Source organism: Haemorhous mexicanus, chromosome 3, assembly GCF_027477595.1.
Source record: "Haemorhous mexicanus isolate bHaeMex1 chromosome 3, bHaeMex1.pri, whole genome shotgun sequence".
NCBI lineage: Eukaryota > Metazoa > Chordata > Aves > Passeriformes > Fringillidae > Haemorhous > Haemorhous mexicanus.
The window spans coordinates 6457298-6479823 of NC_082343.1; the positions used below are offsets into that span (position 1 = coordinate 6457298).

General features: G+C 41.7%; 1 protein-coding gene across 3 annotated transcripts in view; it reads left to right on the top strand.

Annotated features, from left to right (window-relative positions):
• MACROD2 (mono-ADP ribosylhydrolase 2) overlaps window positions 1–22526 on the top strand; it is an 851353-nt gene that overhangs the window by 4763 nt on the left and 824064 nt on the right. For all 3 annotated transcript variants that reach the window (XM_059840665.1, XM_059840666.1, XM_059840664.1), the window contains exon 3: window positions 18519–18626. In XM_059840665.1, coding sequence (XP_059696648.1) covers window positions 18519–18626 — 108 coding nt within the window. The remainder of the gene's footprint in view (window positions 1–18518; window positions 18627–22526) is intronic.

The following is a 22526-nucleotide window of genomic DNA, read 5'->3' on the forward strand; positions in this document are numbered from 1 at the left end:
TCACCAGCAGAGTTGTCTGAATACTTGCAATGAGAACTAACCAAAAATGTGAATCCTGTCTGCTTACAGACTTCTCTGCTCTGCAGGTAATTCTGTAACAGTGCCTTGTTCTTTGTCCAGTTCCCTTTCATTCACACAAGGATATGGAGGAGTAGGGATGGCTTCTGAGCTGGTTTCTTCCTCCTCTTCTTTTTTGTTTTGCTCTGTCTTGCTCTCCTACTTGGCTGAAGCCTGTGTTTTTTTGAAGGAGTATCTAACTGTGAGATCTGAAGTGCTTCCTGCCTCTGCAGATATAGGACTAATTTTCTGACCCTTTTGTTATCATTAAAGGCAAATACTGGCCTAGGTGAAGAGGTGTGTAGAGTAACGTCATGGCTGCAAGTGAACATGGTTTTTATGGTGATAGTCCAGGTGAAATGAAGCCTGGAGCTGATTAGCTGTTTTTAAACTGGCAGGCTGTAACACTTATTTTAGCACAATCTGAAGGAGCTCACAGATTTTCAGATGTCCTTGTCAACAGCAGCTATTACTACTGTCTATTCCTAAAAGCATCTGGAATAATTTTCAAAGTGGAAATATGTCAAGAGATTGCTGAGCTCTTCAGCCCTGCTGAGTAGCTGTATTACATCAGTACCCATAGACCTCTCTTTCTCCCATTTGAGTAGGTCATTTATATCTTGCAACATCAGGAACCCTCTCCATCTAGGAAACAAAGGCTGCATAAAAATAAAAAAGAGTACCTGACTTCTTGCAAGTTGATTTTTGGAGGCCTGTGCTAGGTGGGAATATACAGTATGGCGTGTGGTTTAACTGGGAGACTCTATCTCTCCTAGCCCAAACTATGTTTTTTTTCCCAGCTACTCTCAGATTCTCTCTAAAGCACTGAAATTCACAGATGTTGCATTACCTGGGCTGCTGAAAGTGACAAGGTGTGGATTTACGTTGTGATTGCTGTTACACTTCACAGAAGCAAAATGTCAGTTTCTAATATGTGGGTATTGAATCATGGCACTGGTGAATTTATTTCCTTGTAGCTGCTCTTGCATTCTTTCTGTTAGTACCCAGTACATTGCAAAAAATGCTGGAAGGCAAAAGTTGTGCTGGAACACTTCTCTGCTAGTTGAAGGTTTTGTTACAGTGTATGTTCAAGAGAAAATATCCACAGTCACTCTTTTTCTTTGATGTATTTGTTGTAAGTAAGCCTTGTGTAAGAGTGAACTTCTGGAAGGTTGGGCTGCTGAAATGCTTCAACATTTCAACTGATTAGGACAATTAAAAGAAATATGTGTATTAATGTGACTGTTACTGCATCTGTTTTAAACTTTTTCTCTTAAATGTTGACCCCATTCTGAAGGTAACAAGTGTGTCTAAAAGCTCTCTTTTTGAGCTGAATTACAGAAAAAAATGGAATTTAAATCTTATTGCTGATGAGAACTTCTGCTCAACAGAAGGGCAACAGGTACAGCCTGAATGAGATTCTGGTGAGAGCAAGTGAAGCCCCAGGTGTGATGGAATTGATGATGATCTGTCAACGCCGTGTTCAGGTTCTGATATTTCCTTCAAGTAAAAGGTGGCTGCTTGCACTGACAAATGGAAGGGGTCTGAAGGAGGGTAATGGTGAAAATAAAATCTTCTGTGTATTTGTCAAGCCAAAACAAAAACTGATGGGGAGTTTGGAAAAAATTCTTTACAATTCACTCCCAATACCATATACAGTAAAAAAAAAAAAAAAGACAGATTGATCAGTAAAGCATAGAGTGGCTGTTCAGGGAGAGTGATGAGGAGAAATCAAGAAAACACCAAAGAACAAATCAAGCAAAGCAGGCACAATCAATCAGCTGCTGGAGTAAGAAGCTGTAGGAGAAGGGCAGAGCATCTGAGCTGGCAGCCATCCCCATAGAGACTCAGTACTCAACTGGTGTTCAGTACTGCACAAGTTTTTGTACTGGCTAGGAAAAACTGTGTGTACAATGTAAAACCTTCACTGTGCCTGTTTTTAAATGTGAATGACTCACTGGAGGGTGTTGGGGAGTTCCAGTTAGGCATCCATTTTTGTTATCTGTAAGTCTAATGGCAGATTATTAAAAAATCTGTATGCAGAATGATGCAAACTGAAATGACCTCAGAGGTTCATATTGGGAAGGAACCAATCTCACTGCCAGTGTACTTTGTGGGTGCTCTTTACTGGCAAATTGGAAGAACATGCCTTAGTTTGTGGAAGAAAGTTTTTCCCTACCCCTCTTCTGTCCTTTGACAGAAGCTGTGTTCAGAACTAAATTCTGAAGAAAACCAGCAAAGCTTGGTGGAAGTTCAGTGTTTTGGTGAGGATGAAAGTCTTTGTCATAGAGCAACATAACAGAGGGATGCACATCTATGTAAAGGCTCCTGAGGAGTAAAGTTACTGAATACTGAATGGCAGCTGGCAAGGGCTTTGTCTCTTTGTAGCAGCAAAGCTATTAAAAAATATTTGGAAGTTCAAAGAAGCAGTATCTTTTGAAATGCTCTGCTGTGACTAAAACAAAAAACAACCAAAAAAAAGCCAACAAAACCCCTACATTTTTTGCAGGTCTCCTCATGGACATGACTTGCCATAAGCAATTAGCTTGGTGTAGGTTGGCATGGAATTTGGTCAATGTTTGTGTTAAGTCTTGGTTTTGGGAAGAGGGTGGCACCAAGTGGAATGCAAAGACTAGGCTTGGTGCCCCCTTTTCTGCACTAAGGGAAGCAATCTCATGTAGGTATGTTCGTTTCCAGAAGGGCTGTGCTGTCAACTGCCCTGATTTTTGGTGTGCTGCTTGCCAGGCTGCACAGGTGGATCTCAGAGATCAGTTGTTGCAGCAGTTGAAGGAAAAGGGACAGTTAGTGACAAATGGCCCTCTTTAGTGTCAAGAGGGGATGGTAGGGAGACAAAACTTTTGTTCTTGAAGTGGTCCTGTAAATATAATCTTTCTCTGGTTTAACTGTTTATTAAGGAAATGAGGAGTTGCCCACTTTGGAACCAAAGAATGAGCTTGCCACAGAGGGCTGGATATTGTGAATATACTGTAAGGTATCGTTCTCCCCACTTGTTATCCTTCAGACAGACCAAAAGCACATACATCTCATCTGTTTTCTCATGTACTTTGAAACAAAGGGTCTTCCTGACAACATGTGAATAATGAACTCATTTTATGAAGTTCTGGAATTTATATCCCTGTGTTTCAATGCTATTTATTACATACCACCTTGTTAGGCACTCATCTTGTACAGCAAGTGGAGCTAATGTTGACCAATGAATTAAATGCCACCATGCAGACTAACAACTAGAGTGTGTTTTGAAGTTAATTTAGCTTTTTATTGGGTACACACTAATTCCTGAAGATATCTTTGCAGTGGTGAATTTGAGAGATGACTTCTGAAAACTTTTCTGGAAAGCTTTTTTAAAAATTAGGGTCTTGGGAATTTTGTCGTTATTGAGTTTTGTGTGTCACTGGTAGAATAACATTTTGTTGTATTAATTGGGTAATTCAGAAAATGGAATAAGTGATATTGTTTAACTCCAGGCAGCTGATAGTCCTGCTGATGCTCACAGCCCTGGAATTCATTGGTATGACAGCGACACCAAGAAAACAGCAAATTCAGGTAGTGGTTTAAAGATCTTTGTTGGTAGTGAGAACTGCTTTTCGTAGGATGAAATTAAAATGGAAGGACATGATAACTGAGTTTATTTTTATTTAAGGTTAAATTGCACAAAAGGTCTGCAGTCCTTTTAAACAAATCTTGAAATATGTTTAGATGTTTTGGCAGTCTCTGAATCTTTTTAATCTGCTATTTTTAAAGAAAATGATATGGCTCAAACTATTCAAATTAATCTAATACTGAGGGTTTTATGTATAATCATAAGGTTTGGATTTAATAAAAGCATTGTTGTACTATCAATGTGTAGCTTTTTAAATATTCACAGTGGGTTGGCAGAAGATTACAGAGATAAAGCATGTAGATGAGCCAGTCCAAATGCTGCATGGTGAAAAGAAAATGTGTAACACTGTGCTCTGACCAGCATTTCTTGAGATGGGTAACTAACAGAAGTAACTCTCCAGTATCTCCATGCAGCACTGCTTGATATGAATATGTGTCCTGCAGGAACTAGGAAACAAGGTGATGAGTATTAAACAGACTTTGGAAAGTGACACCACTACTAAGCTGCAGTGAAATTCAGCCAGTTATCTACAAGTAAGAAATGGCATCTCTCTAAACCATTCAATATTATCAGTGATTTTTACAGAAAAAGAAATTATGTTCAGCTAGAACATTGAGGTTGTTAGACCAGTTTGACAATCACAAGATCTGTCGGTAAGAGCTGTGTGAAACCTGTGTGTTTCAAGACCATTCCCCACCAAAAATCCAAGTCCATCAACTTTCATTGTGATTTTTTTTTTCTTACAATGACTGTAACAACTGCCTTTATAACAGATTCTTAGCTGAGTGGCAAGGATGAAAGTAAATTGAGACAGCTTCATGTAATTTTTGCTCAAAAAAAAATAAAGCTTTTGCTTCTGAAACTCTTGGTTTGAGGAAGTTCAGAGTGCAGCAGTTTTTCTGCTGAGTACACACAGAAAACAGCAATAACTTGTGTGCCACCATTCAGGGTCTCCTCTATTACCTGTGGCCCTGAATGTGAATTCCAGATCTGCCTAAATTCGTGCTGTATTCAGTTTTATCCTTACTTTTCATGTATTGGCATACCACTGTTACTCATGCTAAACATCTTATCACAAGGTCTCTTCAAGACTGGTGTGTTTAAGGTTAGAAAACTGGGTCTCTTAGATGCACATGGAGAGCACTGCTTATTAATTGCTGTGTATGATAGCTGGGGGAGCACCATGAAAAAACTAACAACTGTGGTTTCTGTGAATTGTGTGAGGATTATGGTAATTAAGTATTTTGAACACTTGTGAAATTAACATGCTTTTTGTGGACATGGCTGTAAATGTGTTTGCTCAGTTCTGCTCTCTCTCCGTGTTTTATGCATATTAAGGAAGCAGCAAAGGAATTAGAGGGGTAAGAAGGGCAAACCATGTTTGCAGCTTCTTAGTGTGTGCTGAAGGTGTCCAGGAGTCTGTGTGCCTATGGCATCATGTGGAGTAACTTCAAGGCTGAGTTGGTATTTGTTTGGCTGCAGCAGATATCCCAGGCTGGCAGGGCAGGAAGGTGTAACCAGAGCCCTGTGTGCTCTGCTTTGCTCAGGCTCTTGGCTGCCCTTTCAGGATGTGTCCTGAACAGATACAAAGCTGCAGAGTGGTGCAAATCTGGCCATGTGATCTGGTGACCCCACACACCCTTCTAGCTTTCCCAATGCATACTTTGGCTATTGATTTCCAAAGATAGACTTTCACAGTACAGAAATGGGAATAACCCTTTGTTGTGGTTTAAACTAGTTTGGTTTTTAGTTAAGGAAAAAAATCCATGAGCCACAGAAGTGATTCCCTATAAGGACCTTGGCAGGTTCCTTTGGACCTGATGGAACTAATCAACTGGCTAGTCTTAAATACTGAGACCCTGTTAAATCCCTTAAGAGAGCTGAATATTCCTCTGTGAAATGACATTTAAAGATGAACAAGCCCCAGGAAAACCTCTGTGGCTTCTGGCCTTTGAGCAGGTAACTGGATGCTGGCTGGGCCAGGCCAGGAGGAGAATGAGGAGATGCCTTAGTCTTGGGCTGAAATTCTCTTGTAAGGCTATGGTGAAGATAAAATTGATATACCAGAGGTTTTTTTTTTCATGAAATGCTTTGGGGGGATGTAGCGTTCTAGCCATAGCCATGAGCTGAAGGACCAGTTTTGAAGCAAGCAGATATTGAAGTAGCTGTGATCTAATGAGGAGCTTGAACAGAGAGAGATGAGAAACCTTGCCCCAGGGGTAGAAGAAGAAAACCTCTGTTCCCAGAGATGAAAGAAGAGAACTTTTGTTTCTGTACTAGAGCAGCTCATCCTTAAAATTGCACCCCCAATAAGCTGAGATGGCCCATGGTGATAATTGTGGGAAGACTGCCAAACCAAGGAAGGGACTTCATGATTGCCGATTTCTGGGCAGCTGCTATTTGTGGAAATTAAAACCACGAGAGAGCTGTTTCTTCTGGGAAAGTCTCCATGGCATGCCAGGAGAGACTCTAAGTTTTTGTAAGTGAACGGAGCTAAGATTACTTTGTCACTTTACATTGTCAGTAGGAAAAAAAAAGTTGGAGGGAGGAGAAGCGGTCTGAATGTTTATTCTGAATTCTTACTATTTCTTTTCTTTTGGTTCTGTTAATGAAATTTTCTTTCTACCCCTCAAAGTTTTGAGCCTTCTTTGCTCTCCTCCTAATCCTTACCTTGCAGCAGAAAATGAGTAAATAATTCTAGTGGGTGCACTGATGTTTGGCCAGCTCTAGATGCAGTGCATTAATTGGTGCATTGGCCAGGAAACTCAGATTGGTGAACCTAAACCACTACATTCTTCAGGTGCAAGTTTACTTGAGCATAAACTGAGCAATAATCTCTGTGTGTGTGTGTGTGTGTGTGTGTGTGTGTGTGTGTTTGTTTGCTCCTGGAGGTGAATCATCTCTAGTTAGTGATATCTCTGATGTGAGTAGGTAAATCAGTGTGTTTAGTGTAAGGGGTGGAGGGAAACTACAGTAAACAAAGAGACTGAAGATGTATTCAGTTGCATTCAATTGACCTTGTAATTCTCTGGTGAGCTTCATGTGAGTAACCTGTATAGGGTGGATTAGCTGCCAAAGAGATGATGCTTGTTTTACAGTTTTCATTAGAGTGTTTTTGGGAAAAACAAAAAAGTTTCTTGCTTTTAGCAAGTATGAGATGGTGATTATTAAAAAGTTCAGGTCTGTTTACAAAGATTAAGAACACAAAATCCAGTGTAAGTAATCCTCTCTCTAAGAAAGTAAATCACTTGTCTTTGATGTAATTAAGATGATGACTTCTCTTTAAGCTGCTGCTCTGTGACTTTTTTAACGAGGTAACTTCCATACAGCATTAAGCTTATACAAGTCCTGGATAGAATTATTATTTTGTGGCTCTTCTGCATGCAGCTGAGAGAGCTCCCTTATCTGCAGTGTCAGACAGCTCCTTGAGGGGCAAAAGTGAAACATAGGAAAGGATGCTGCTTTCAACAACAAATTGATAAACTGGTGTCCTTATTGAGGCTCTGCAAGCTCTTGATGGGTTTTAGAGAGGGATAGTAGGTGGAGATGCAAAGGGAAGTTAGGTACATCTTTGCCAGAAAGAATAGTTTTAATGTTTAATTACTAGTGGCATGAATCTTGACCAGATTAATAATTTTCAAGCTTCTGTCCTGTGCAATGTGAGAAACAATCCTTTTTTTTTTTTTTTGTAGCTGCTGAATGTCACTGCACTGAAGTTTGGTACAGAGGTCCCTAAGGAAGTACTTAGTAGAGTTAGGAAGTCAAGATGATGCAGTGTGCTGTCAGCTGGCAGGCTTGTTCTGGGTGTGAGGGAGGATGGCTTCAGCAGCAGTGATACTTTAACTTGGGATGTGCTGTTCCTCAGTGCTGAGAAAAACTGTAGGTTCCTGCTTGGAATATTTTGGTGGCTGACTTGAGTAAGATAATTTAACATATATAACCTGTTACTTTTTAAGATATTTAGGCTTCTGTCTTTTCTTCAATTATTATTTTTTTCCATTCTTCTTTTTATGTATAAAGGGTGAGCTTCTTTTGAGTTTGGGGGATTGCAGCATCAAACCCCCAAATAAATGTATTGCTCTACAAAGACAATTTCAGTAAATCATCTAGCTTTCCTCAGCATGGTAGTTAGGCTAGTGCCCTAATCTGTGATTTGTGATGGATTGTGGCATATGTCCTCACAGTCTTTTGCAGACAGATGTGAGCCAGTGTGCCAGCCTGATTAGAAACCATGTGCCAATGATTAGGTTGAGGCCAAAACCAAGCTGCTAAATTGTACTCTTGTCATGGCTCACTTATGTGGATCTGTTGCTTATGTGCCTTTAAGATATTTTCAAATGCAGGTGGAAAAAGCTGATGTCCTTCTGCAGAAGATGGAGCCCTCTTTTGATTAGACAGGTAGAGACTGGTATGGTTTAGTTTAATTTGATCTAGCTTAGATGTGACAGGTATTTGTGAAGGTGCTGAGCTATTGCCTCAACTAGGATTTGCTTCCTGGCTCTTCATAATTAGTGATGGCACCCGGTAGCCCACCCAACTCTGAGTGTGGGAGGCTTGCAACAAGTTTGAAAACTAACCTCATGCTCAAAGGAACTTATGATACTGCTTTAACTCCCTTGATGGGGTTGGGGGATCACTGGTGCAGTTAAGCTCACCAAGATCTCAGTTTGGATCATGTTTACTAACTTTCATGTGTAGCTGTATTTGCGTCATGCACAGTTGAACACTTGATTACACATGTGTTAAAAACCCAGTCACTGGAAATAACATAAGCCTGGCTTCCCTTTTTTGATTCAGTATTCCCTTTTTTATTCAGATGCCCTTTTTTGATTCATTTCTACATGCTCAGCATGAAGAAATGTTTCTTAACAAGCCAATGAGGGTCTGAATAATTGTAGTGTAGAATCATAGGATTGCTAAATTTGCAAAAGACCTCTAAGTTCATTGAGTCCAGCCACTAAATAGTAGTTACTCTGTGAAGTATTACGTGGCTTTCTCCATGCGAGGACATCTAGCTGATATGTCCTTGGAAAACAAGTTGAGAGAAAATTTCTCAGCCCTGTAGGAAGTGCTGCTTATTTTTTTTTAATGCCCAGAAAATGCTCTTCTGTGCTGGAGAGAAGGCTTAACAATCCAGTAGAAAGATGTTAGATTTGGATTTTGCGCAGCTTTAAAAACCATTGAAATGATATTGAGAAGTACTTTCTATTTCAATGTACAGTGTGAGGAAGTGTTATAATGTTTGTGCACAGAGATTGTCCTGAGACTTGCAGGCTATTGCATGTTGACTTGGCGTGTTTGCAGAAATGTGTCACAAGGGCCATCACCAACGTTTTCAGTTGTTTTTTTGGGGATGGGATGCTAGAGAATGCACATGTTGGAAAATGAAACCTCTCAGCCTTGTGCTGATGTAACCAATGCATTTATTTCTAAGAGTGGAAGTAGCAAGCACCTTTGCACTAATAGCTTCCCTGGGAGCTGGTCGTCAAATGTTGTGTTGGAAAAGGCTTCTCTAGAGTTTACCCAAAGGCTCCTGTCCAAAAGATGCAGTCTTTTGAGTCTCTGATGCAGAGTAGGCATGAAGAAAGTGTAGATATGAAGAAACTGGTCGCACCTCTGTCTTTCTTTGAGACATCTCCCTGTGTTATCCTGCCCTTTGCTTTTTCACAAAGGCTTGTTTATGCAGTTATGGGCTTTTTTGATGCTCTCCTTGATATGGCTGGTTAGAGGTAAAGGTAAAGGTGCTCCAAGTTCTGTGTTTTCCATTTGCTGCGCAGGTATGACTTGTAGTTGAAGTTCAGCCTGCACTGGGTTTATTCCTGTGTGCTCAGTGCAACCTTTTTTGTGTAAGGTATTGTACTGCTTGCCCACCAATGTATTGTGTGTTGCAGTGCTGTCCTTTGGTGGGATTTCCTAATGAATCTATATCCACTGAAAGCAAACCCCAGACTTCATGTAGCTGTCACTGAGAGTATGGGTCAGTCATATTTAAAGAAAAAGTAGAGTTCCTTTCTGTTTTTTCCCATCCTTCTGCGTCCTCACCAGTGTTCTTAAAGGGGAAGGATTGTAAGTGTTCTGCAAATAACTAAATCCAGGAGAATAGGTGATGTGCACAGACATTCTTATATTGACTTAAAGGCTTTGAGATTTGGGTGTCTTTCATTTCTAGGTAGATATGTAAAAGAAGATAGAGCTAGATCTTTCTGCTAACTGGCAGTGAGTTTGTAACTGCTCAAGAGTTTGTATTAATTTCCAATTTTAAGTCCTTGAATGAAGCAAGCATGACTTGCAACACAAATGAGTAGTGGTAGTGTTGTCTTCAAGTATTCTAAGTTGCTTGGATTGAACCTCCACTATTCTTCAGTGTATTCAGGGGTAGGGGAGAGAAAATGCTGCAAGGTAAGAGCTACCCCCAAGCCTAATATCTCCATGTAGAAAACATCACCTTTTTCATTTGCATAAGAACTTACTGTCTTGGTTTGAGAGATGTGTGTCTGCCAAGGAAGGTGGGAAGTTCCCTTGGAATGGAGAATATGACCTCCTTCCCTCTGAATTATTATAACTTTGAAATTAAGGGGCTTTCACACAAAGATATGGGAAAAGGAATAATAGATCTTTACTAGTATATGGATAACAAGGCAAAAAAAAGAACAACAGTGGCAGCAGCACCAAGCAGAATCTCTCTCGGCTGCGGCGCTTTCCCCTCGGGTGCAGTTCCGCTCACGGCCAGCAGGGGCGCTGCTGGCTCCCGGCCGGGCAGGGTGGGTGCGTTGGTTCCCCCGCTCCTGCAGGGGGCGCTGCGGCGCGGGCTCGGCCGCATCCCCCTCACGCGGCAATGGCGGGCGGGCCGGCGAAAGAGATGGGAAAAAAGTTTCCTTTACAAACTCCCAGGGCAGCCAGTCCTGGTGTCCCTCCTGATAGCGTAATGAGCTGTAGCAGGAACCTCGGAAACAGCAAGCTGGAACGGCAGGGATGAGGAAAATCCTGGAATGGGAAAGGAGATGTGTCAGAAACTCTGCGGCTGGGGTGTCCCTGCAGGCCCGGGTGTGTGTGGCTACAGTAGCAAAAAACCCAGGGCAGTGGCAGAAGGACAGCGGGGCTGGGCTGTGGCAGCCTGGCTCCTGACCACAGCTGGCAGAGGCTCCCTTAGAGGGTGAAGGGGCTCAGAGATCCTGGGATTTCCCCAAGGCATCTGGGCAGATGGTGAAATGTCCTTTGTTTAGTGAGGTCAGCTGTAGTAAGGCCCCAGTGCAATGGCTGCTCTTAAGAGCAGAACTCCACTCATGGTAGCAGAAGGCAGAAAACAGAACCCTGCAGTGGTAGCAATTTTTCCCCACAGTGACTGCAGCCTGTTTCCCTTCCAAATGCCAAGAGCACAAGGGAAAGCTAGGAGCTGCACCCAACCCTTTCCCCTGGCCCAAATCTTGTGATACCTCTGCCCTTCCCACAGGAACCCCAAGTAAAGAGAGAGAGTAGCTAGCTGCACCCCTCCCCTGAGCTTGGCAGCTTATTTTGTGTCTGTCAAGTACCCGGTCATTTTTGTCTCCTAGCAACATATGGGCAAAAATTCCCTGAGAGAAAGAACAATAAGGAGAAATCCTAAACACCAACCATTACCTACCTGTCCTGATGCTAGAAAACTAAAGTTCATACTCCCACCTGGTAAGCTGTCACTCTGTCAGGCAGAGAGGTTTTTGAATGACAATGCCATGAAATATTTGCTGATGGTTTTGCACAAGTTTGCTAGCTTTCTGGTAGTAACATTTTATTTCCAAGCTTTACTTCAAGTACTACAAAAGCCTGTAATACTCAGCTACAAAAGTCATTGCTCAGCAATGGTATAGAGAAAAAAGCAGAAAATGTAGAATAAATTGTCTGACAGCTTAATGAGTTAATGAATGAAAGTAATGAATTTGTGGCTCCCCGCTATAAACCTATTTTAATCCTCCTTGATGTTGTATGTGCTCACCTATTTAAGTGGTTCTCACATTTTGGTAAGTAAAGCAGGTGCTCCTAAGGACTGAGTACCTGATTGGTCATGAAAAGTAATTTTTTTCCCAAACAGTTTATAAAAGTGAGTGGAGGAATGCTGTACTGTTGGTGGTGTGTTTTGGATGAAGGCTCATATTTACCCCAGCTGGTACTGGGTCAATTTGAACACACCAGGCATAGTTGTATGAATGCTGTGATATTGCCAAGACACAGCTCTTGCAGTGAAGGGATCTGCTTTGTCTTGGAAGGAATCTAGTGAAGCAGAATCACTTGTAGTCCTCTAGTTTTATAGACAAGTATCAACATCCTCATGGGGCAATGAACAGTGGTCTAAAGCAGTGTCATATGTTTGTGTCTCCATTTCTGAACTTCCTTTGTTAATTATGAACTCTTTGTAGTAGGGGAAGGTTATAAAGTAGGAATTGAGTTTGAGGCAATGCAGTGTAGTTCTTGCCTCCACGTGACCTTGGCTGACCATTTGATGTACTTCAGTCCAACTCAGGCTGCCATTCACTGAGAAGAATTGATATTGAAATTCTTGGTATTACTTGGAGTGATGTACTGATAATCAGGCTTGGGCAAGAACTTAGCAAAATACCCAAAGCATTTTTATTCCACTATATCATTGCAAAGTTGGGAATACCTCTGAAGGTCCCCGTTATAAAACCAACCAAACAAGGCAGTGTTTCTTCACACAGACAGAGCACATCTCCTTCTGAGTCACAGGTGAACCAGCAGCCTATTCTATGGACCCTAAATCATGAAATCTCCAGAACAGCTGGATGCTGACTCTCCAAGTAAACACACAAATACCCAAGGGTCTCAGCCTACTTATGTCTTTGCTGTCAATGTGCATGCTGCTGAAGTGAGAAGACTCTGATTTATGAATTGACAATTGCATGTCCCTGCAGATACGGGTGCATCACAAATTAGAATAGGGAATGTATTCCTGTTCTTGTTCTCCTCATTTGTTGTTACTCCTTTCTCAAACTTTGTTATTTGGTACTTTAGCTTTCCATACCAAGTCTTCTCTCAATTTACAAAAACTTCATAAAAAAGGCAGGCTCCCTCCTTTCCTTCTATTTCTTTCTCTCCCAGACTTCAAGGTATTTTTTGCCTCTCAGCTTTGTTATTTTGGGGATTTAGAGAGCTGTGTGGGATAGACTGAGAAAAAGGTTGTTTAAGGACTATGCAAGGCCTTGTAACACAAGAAAATTGCATTTTGCATGAGTGTTGTGTGGGTTGTTCGAGGGACTGGCTGTTTTGATCAATTCTCATGGTACGCCACTCCTTCTGTCTGTAATGTGTAAATGTTTTCAATGGCTCCCATTGAAATGTGGCTGAAAAGTCAAGGTTCACACTTGGAACCTTGTTTGAGGGCTGCTGGTAGCCCTGTCACTATGTTAAACTTGGCCTGAGCGAGCTTGGGGCTTTTTGCCGTAGTTGTACAGGGGTGAGTCATAGCCCCTCAGATGGGGGATATTTCATGCCTCCTGTAGAGGAGCAACCTTGAATAGGAGATACCATGACCTCCCGACCTGGAAGGTGGGGCAGAGTGTGACCTCAGGAGGTTGGTCAGGGGTGCAGAACTGGGAAGTGTAGTTCATGCCCCAGATAAGCCACAAAGGTGATTAAAACATGGTAAGGGAGCTGGAGCATCTCCTGTTCCTGGAGAGACTGAGAGAGCTGAAGTTTAAACTGAAGAAGAGATACCCCAGATGAGATCTGATCAGTGTTTATGAACACAGAGTGTAAAAGAGATCTCTCCAGACTCATCTCTGTGGTACACAGTGACAGGACAACGTCACTGACATATTTTATGAAAATCCTTTTGCTAGGATTTTTCTCCTGAGAAGCTGAGAGGCCTCAGAAACGAAATGTAAACAATAACTATCTGATGGCTGTGGAATGTGGCCTGGAGATGGTTTACCAACAGGTGCATCTTTGATTGGTTGCAGGTGAATTGTTTTTAATTAATGGCCAATGACAGCCAGCTGTGTCAGACTCTCTGCATCTGTCACAAGATTTTATTATTCATTCCTTTCTAGCTTTCTGATGTCTCCTTTCTCTTTCTTTAGTATAGTTTTAGTATAGCATGTTTAATATAATATCATAAAATTATAAATCAGCCTTCTGAAAAATGGAGTCAAGATTCTCATCTCTTCCCTCATCCTGGGGACCCTCAAACACCAGCACAGGACAAGAGGTAGAAGGCACAAGTTGAAAGAGGAAATTCTTTGAGCATTGAAAAACAAAGCTACACACATACTGTTAAGGTAGCTGAACACTGGCACCGGTTACTTGGGGAGGTTGTGGAATCTCTGTCTTTGGAGATACTTTAAATTCAGCTGGGACAGGATCCTGGACAACTTGCTATGGGTGACTTGATCACTAGAAGTGCCACCCAGCCACATCCATTCTGTGATTCATGGTGTCTGTTTGCCTCCGGAGTTTGGTACTTGGCTGTAGTCCTCAGCTAATCCAATTATGCCACTTGGTAATTAGCTGAAACAGACTATATTGGCGGAGCGTGCAGCTAGGGAGAAGGTGTTGGTGTTCATCATGAAGTGCTTTTGACTTGCATGTTGTGTGCATTTTTGGCTGGGTAGAAAGTGATTTGTCTGCAACAGATGTTTCTTCCTTGTGCTCAGGTTCTGATCTCATTTAAGTCCAAGAAGTGATAGAGCAAATCTGTACTACAAATTTGAAGTAGTACAGTACATCTGTGAGTGCTTTTCCCCTGGTGATGGAACATATGGAAATAATGCTTATCTTGATTTAGATAAGCAATTGCCTTTCCTATACAATCATCCATGCTTAGTAGGAGTAGAAGCAGACACATAATATTACAGGTCTTGCAATCTGTCTTTTTTAACGCTCCATAAGCCTATGCAGAAACAAATGGAATAGAAATTCTGTTAGATGTGAGATTAGTAATTGCTAATAGTTCATCATTTGTAGTTTGTACAGGAAACTTGTGGAAACAAAGCCTGAAGTAAAAAAAAAAAAAGGCACTGAAGGGGAAAAAGCACAAAAGCACAGAGTGTGTAGCAGAATTGCTCCAGGGTCAGATGCACTCCTAAAGCTCAAAAATCTCCTTTGTGTTTTCAGAAACCCAAGAAAAGTGGTTTAGTGTCAGTATTTGCTGAGGATTCTTCCAGGAGTGGAAGGGCTGCCTCTTGTCTGGGGATAATATGCTTCTTGTCCCTTGCTCAGGTTCTTTTTCCAGATTCTCTTAGAAAGCCTTCCTTATGGGGATACATCTCTACTAGTAGCTATTGTAGCAAGGATGAGGTAGTGGGCAGACTTATTTCTGTTGAATTTGGAATTAATTTACTTCTTTCAGCTGTGGATTCTAAAGCTGACTAGAAATGATGAAACTCTGCTATTTTCAGCTTTTTTAACTTGCAATCCAGTCTGCTACTTGTTTTTATGAACTTGAAGAGAAATGTGTCATCTTACTTGTTTAACAAACTTCCCTCATAACAGTGTGAGTCTGTGAGCCTCGCTGCCATCAATCCTTCTCAGTTGTTCTCTCTTGGATTTCTTCCCTTATTGGCCTTTGCTCCTAGAGTGCCAAGAGACTTCTGCTTTGCCATAGGTATCACTTTATACTATGGGGCTTTGGTACCTGTTTTTATTACTTTGTGTGTGCTCTACTCTTTCATTAACAGTCGTTTTAAAAAGCAAATGTAGGGATTTTTTTGTAATAAACTCTTCAAGCTGTAGGTTTTTCTCTTCCCTTTAGTGGTGAACTCTTTGGTATTGCTGTAGGGATTTTTGTAATTGGATGCTTGAGACCTGTTTAAAAAAATAATATACTTCAAAGTGTATTAGACTTTAAAACTCTGGCTATTAGAGCAGTGATTGAGTTTCAGGGCTGATTTCCAATACTGTAGGTTTGTGCCATCCTTGTCCATTGCACAGCTGAGTACATTTATGTCCTGGGTGGGGGCTCCCTCTAGTGAGATGTTCTGACAGTCCCTTATTCACTTGGTTCAGATGAACTTTACTCATTTTCTTTTCAAGTGCAGTTTTTGCAGACTCAACCTAATGCGTTTTTCTACCTTTGTGTAAGCTGTAAAGGCCCTTTTCCTTGCAACTGATATGGAAGGATTTGTAAACAAAGCTGAGGGCTGTGACTGCCTGTTTTATCTGTTTGGTGTGAAGAGCTCAGGTAATCAACCTTATCCTACTTCAAGCTGTGGCTCTGTGGACTCTGAGATGTTTTGTACATGACTGAAGGACCAAAGGATCATGTAGGAGGAAGAGCTAAATGAAATTGGATTGTAGAGGTAGAGGGGCAGAAGATGACTGCTGGATCTAGTGGGGAAAAAGTGGGGGTGGGACATGAATGTTCAACTGTTTCTGGTAAAGATTTTCAGCTGTAATGTATTACTGAGGCTGGGGCAGAGGAGATGAGAGGAGGACCTACAGCGCTGTTGCCACTTTTGTGTGTTACCAGTAATAGCCTAAACCCCCACATTTTGGAAAGGACGTAGCAGGATCAACTCCATCCTTTGTGACTGTGTGTGCAGAGATGATTTAGTGGCTATTGACTTCACTATCTCATAAGAGTAACAATCAACTTGTTTGCAAGGCTAAAGTTAAAACAGAAATAAAAGCTGTCTTATTTAATAATTAATTTTAATAATAATGAAAGCTGTATGAGTAATCTTGCAGTATATTGCTCCATTTGCCTAGCAGGTGTTGTTTTCTCAATCAGAGAAAAGCGCTGCCTCCTCGTCTAAGTCCTTCCACACTTTGTTGTTCCTTCCCCTCTGGAGCATGTCCCCCTGCAGGCAGCGTTGGCGCAGGTGCCTCAGGAAGCCCTTGATGGAGGCAGAGTTTTCCTTCTGGCGGCCGATCAGCTCCTCATTGAGGGGGGAGCAGTCTGCCAGGCAGCAGGTCCTTGGCCAGGCTGAGCGTGTCCAGTTCTTTTCCTGGGAGACACAGGGCAGGGAGCACGATGACAGGGGCAGAGGGGCTGCAGGGGGCTGGGCCCCCTTGGGCTCTCCTGGGGAATCTGGGGCCTGGCTGGGCTGCCCCAGGCTGCAGGTTGTGTGAAGAGAATGTCAGGAAAGTTCTGTCTTGTTCTGGTGGCTCAGCCTGTCCTTGTTTCCTCCTGGGAGGAAGGGGGCTGAGCCCCACCTGTGCTTCTAGGCTCAGGTACAGGGCTGGGGAAGAGGCCCAGGACCCTTGGTGCCTACCCAGGCTTTCCTCTGCACAGGGGCTGGCACTCCTCCTCACCCTCCATGCTGTAGCTGCCGGCCCCTGGCACCATCCCACCTGCCTGGTCCCCATCCCTCACCTCTTTCCGCTGCCTCTCGGCTTTTCTCCGGAGGCTGCAGCCCAGGCAGAGCGCGGCGAGCAGCAGGGACAGGGCTAGGAAGGTGCAGCAGTGCACCTTCACGGGCCACAGGCTGGCACTGCCCGTGCCAGTGTCCTGGGCCGGCACGGGCAGCCGGGCCGTCCTCCTGGCAGGACAGCTGAGAGCTCTGGGTGTGCTAGTGAGCAGCAAGGCCACACAGAGCCCCAGGAGCAGGGAGAGCCCCGGGCGGAGCATGGCACAGCTGCCCCAGGTGCTGAGACCTCTGGCCCTGACCCCAAGCTGAGCTGAGCTGTGCCCACGGGCTCTGTGCGAGGTGGTGGCATCAGCTGCGATGTCACAAAGCTGTTGCCTGGCAGCCAGAGGCTGGGAATGTCAAAGCAAGGCCAGGCCAGAGGGTCTGAGCGTGTGGCTGTTTCAGCCTGCTGCTCAGTCTTGCCACTGTGGGACAGGACTCTGGAACTTGGGGATGTGCTCCCTGTTGCTCAGGAAGGAATTGCTGACATGTCCGAGTTGGTACTCCTGAGTTGATGGAAATCGAGGGTAAGACTAGAGGAACAAATTTGTTTGGACTGCTTCTACTTTCTCACTAAATACTGAAGACTCTTTTTGCTTTTCAACAAACTCCACTTGTTTTGAAGATGTGAGACAAACAGATGAACTCAAGCTTCTTGAGACTTGTGTTAGAAAGAATTAAAAAAAATAATAGTAAAAGTGAATTTCATAATCTTCCCTCCTCAGTTCATTTCTGGTGATGTGTATGTCTAACTTGGTGAAGCTTTGGGCAGTATGTTTGTGCAAGGGTTTGAGGTAATTGAGCTGTTCTATAGAGTGAATCAGATATAAATGAAATAATTTGGTGATGCAAAATCTCAAGACTTTACAGGAATAAGGGACCACCCGTGGTAACATTATTTAGTAACAAATCTGTTGCAAGCTAGTGTATGTTGTCTTCACCACCTGCGTCCTCAGAGTTGAGCAATTTAAGGTGACAAAGCTCCAAGTTTAAAATTTGTGTGGATTTTTTTCAGGCTTGTTGTCTGGCTACATGTCTTCAGAAGTCGTTCTGAATTTTTGAGCTGTTGGCAAATGGTGTGCTTGTGTATTTTCGTACTCACTTGGTATAATTCTGGATTGGAGACATTATTACTCCAGTTAGGAGGGTAATCTTAATTCCTCAATTTGTTTTTGTAATTTACACCCTTTTGATTACCAAATAAAATTACTTGATGGATCTCACTCTAAAAACATGTATGTTTTTACAGTTTTGTAACCAAACGGTATGTGGATAAGGATTCAGTGCTTCCCACTAGCTTGTTTGGAAACAAGTAACAAGCAAGCGGCATGATGTTAGGGCAGTGCTGGTGTCTCTGCGGGTTACCGCTGCCCTCTCGAGGTGAAACCGAAAGATACTGCAGGCCGGAGTCGTGTCACCGTACTGCTGCCTGTTCAGGGCTTGTAAACAATGACCTCGGACCCACACTTATAACCTGGTTTATCTTCTTTCTTGGCTTGTAGGTGAAAACGCTAAAGAAGATCTGCAAGGGAAAAAAAGTCTGAGTGAGAAAGTTTCTCTCTATAGAGGTGACATTACGCTGCTTGAGGTTGATGCCATCGTTAATGCTGGTAGGTGGTTAAATATTTTATGTAGCTATGTCTTCAAAATCCTTTACAGCTCCATGGTACAAGTGTGAACTCTGAAAAGTTGCCTAAAACTGGTGAGTCCTGTGGAAATCTGTCGAAAATATGGCTTTTTCCCCAGTTCGTTCATATTGTATCTGTTCATCCTGTGTGCATTTACTGTGGCAGGGATCATTGTGAAACTTCTATAGCAGGGCCACCATGAAAAAATTAATGATCTTGTGTCCATCTTTTGACTTAACTTTGTTAGCTGAGACTTCACACTTTGCATTGTAGAAGGCTCATTTTTGTTACTAAGCTAATGCAGTACATTCCAGTCTGTTTTCACAAATTGAGCCACTTGTTGGCTAGGTAATGTGACAACTTTAACAACAAGGTGATAGGAAAACAGAATTTTGTTTATGTGGTTTTCATATTTGCTTTCTTGTTGGGAGATTTTATGTTTCAAGTTTTTGGCCATGATCTACAGAGTTTTAAGTGTTTTAGTACCTCCTTTCTCTGTGACCGTGTCTCCATGTGTGCAGTCGAGGTGAAGAACTGTATGTAGCATCTTGTGACAAAAAGAGGGAAATGCCTGTGCAACTAATTAATTAGGGTATTAGATTGTAGTAAAGTAGTTCAGTTTTTTGGCAAAAAAACAATGGGAAGGTTTACCCCTCTACACATGCTCATAGCCAAATCTTGCCTGCATTCTCCACTCCACAAAGAACGTGTGGTTTGTGTGTCCTGAGGCTGAAAAAATTTTCCTCCTAGTACTTGAGTGGCACTGATTAATTTTCAAGAACTAATTTTGGTGGTATTCATTTACTGGAAGGAAATGTGTGATGGAATTAAGTTCAGAGATTCCCAGGGTTGTAATGGCTAAAATGGAGGCGTTTGCTTATCAGAGGAAAATGCTGTGTGGAGTTACTGGTTCATGTCTGCAAAGAGCACAGGAATGTTTGCTCACACAGTGTAGAAGGCAGTGAACAGGCTCTCTTTGGCTGTTGAATTGTATGACATCCCACTTTACCAGTGGACATCTGCTAATGGGCTTTGTGAAGTACAGCTGGAATCCTTAGCCATTTCAAAATACATTTTTGCATTCAAAGCACTGAAGCTGGTACTCCCGTGCAAAAAAATTTAATTCATCTTCTAGTTTACTGATGCAGAAAAGCTTTCCTAAATAACAAACAATACAGTAGCATCCATGTAATGTGATCCTCTCCTCACTGCGTTGACAAAACCTCTGAAACTTGAATATTTTAATATTTTTTCCTCATTCTTTTTTTAAGAGGATTTTTCCAGTAGTGCCTTTTCTGACTTCCTTACTTTATTGCGTTACAGTAAGTCAATATTAGCATACTTTCCACCTTTTATATTTAGCTTCTCTTTGTTCATAGGCCTCCCTTGAATTACTGGCTGGAACTAGTTACGGATTAGCTTTAGAATAGGAATACTTCACTTTTCTTGATTTAAATCCCCCTTTAATTATCCTGAAAGGTCCAAAAAAGCTATATCCCAGACTGCAAATGATATTATCTGCCTATAAACCTATTACCTGCCTGCCATCCTCGTGAGAAATGCCTCTCTCTGAGGAGGAAAAAAAAAAAAGAATCAAATCAACATGTATTGATATGCAATTTGGGGAAGAGGTTTAAAGACCACTCAAAACAAACTGAGGCTGTAAAACCTAAAGAGGGACAAAACACTCTGAAAGTATCTAGAAAGCTTAGTTGTTTCTGCTGTTGTCTTCTGTAAATTGAATTTGGGCTTAAAGAGAGATTCAGATTAGATGTTGGCAAAGCTACTTATTGATTGGAACATGTTTATACAGTGATACTTTGGTGTATCAGATGGAAACAAAACAGCAGTCCTAGGGCCAAGGCATTGGTACAGGTGGATTTTTAAGATTCTTCTAACTCGTTATTAACCTTATCTAGTTCCTAAAAGGCATAATATGTTAACTATTATGAGATATTTGTAAGTTTAGGTTAAAATACTAACCTACAGTTACTCTGGAAAAACCATATGCTCTCTATATGTCAGTGCAGTAATTAAGTCTAAGCTTTTGATTTGCTGAGGATAGCTGGAAAGCTACAAGAGGAAGGTGTTTTGGTTCAAGATCCATATTATTTATGCAAAACATCTGCTGTTCTGGGATTCCTTTTAAATCCAACAGTTTCAGTGAAATTGCAGTGTCTGTGAGATGGCATCTAAACCCATATTTCTGCACCATATGATGCTTTTGCAAAGAACTCCATTGTTTTTTCTTCTGCAGCTGAAGTTATCCAAGCCTCAAAGACATAAAGCAGTAAGTAGCCACAGTACCAGTTTCTGTATGTAAGTTGAATAAAATGCAGCCTGTTGAATATGGAAGAGGAGATAGAACTTGCACAGATTTACCTCCAAAAAACCTTTTTATACTCAATGCCTTTTGACTACCCCAAAAGTTAATGATTGACTCCCTCCTATCTGTTGCAAGCCCTGGGTTAGGAAAGGAGGAAGAGACCCTCTGGAGACTGTCTCTGAATTTAGAAATTCTATGAACTGTCTCCTGTAATGAATAGTTTAAAATACAGCAAGTCATATCCAAATTAAAGCCCCAGGAAGATACAGGTTGAATGTTTACATTGATTTATGCAAAGATCTAAACATGCTTGAAGTAAAGGCAATGGTCTGGCAAATTCTGGGGCTGTGGAAGGGTTCCAGGTGGTTCAGATTGTCTCCAGATTTGTATGCAAACATACTGGCAAAAAAAAAAAAAGTAATCTCAAATATGTAAGGAGGAAATGAGACATAAATTAATATAAATGGTGATCTTCTATAGCTAAATATCAGGATATCATTGAGGAGCACTGCTGCAAAAGGATCCTTTTTTATCCTAGACTTTTAGCAGACAAACTGAATGTTGCTTACTTTCCAAAAATATCTTATGTATAGTTTGCTCGTTCTCAAAAGAACCACATCAAAACAGCCTCTTTGAAATCATTCAAGACTAGAGTGAGGAACTGAGATGCATTGTGAGAGAGAAAGGAGCTGAAAAGTTGAGTTGATGTGTGATTTTGCTAAAATTGATGTCAATTATCTACCCCTGTAAATGTCTTTTCCTTACACAATGGTTTCCTAAAACTTCCTTCCTACTGATTTCATTGCAGACAGGTATTAGTTTAACTTGATGTTTTGCTTAAGGTGTCATGTTCTGCCATTTCCCTCACACATTTGTTTAAAGGATTCAGGTAAGACTTGTATGAAAATCTTACTTTTACTCCTCTGTCCTCCTCTATGCTTTTTTTATTAAACTGTAAGAATGTAAACAGGCTCTCCTTGAGGCATGTGCTTAATGCATTAATCTGTGCTGACTGGCCTTTTGAACATATTAAATGTTCCCGGATGTCACTTCATCCTGATGCCAAAAGTGCTTCAAGCACTTGGAAGCCAGATAACCACAATTAGCCAACATCTGAATAAATCATCAGAACAGAACTTGGAGGGGGTGTGGTATGTCTGTCGTGTCTAGGGAGGGGAGAGAGGGGCCATTTAGTCCCTCTGGCAATCCCAAATACAGAAATAAGCAGTAAAAGCCAGAGTAAGGTTTGAAAAACAATTTCTTCAATATTTATAGTACCAACTGAGCAGTAAAGGATTACATTTCCTCTGCATTTTTAATAAGGAAAGCTATGTCACTATTTATGTTATATGCAGTAACTATCTGAAGTAGGTACAGGACTGGTATTTTGGGAGTGGGTGTGACAGGGATGTCTGTGTACCTCATATACCTTAAGCAGCAGTTCATCACTGCTGACCTCAGGTCACTTCCTACCTGTTAATAAATCTTACTGTCCAGTTATAAGATAAGGAGACATGTACTTATATGCCTGTGAGGGAGTTTTTACTAGGAGGAAG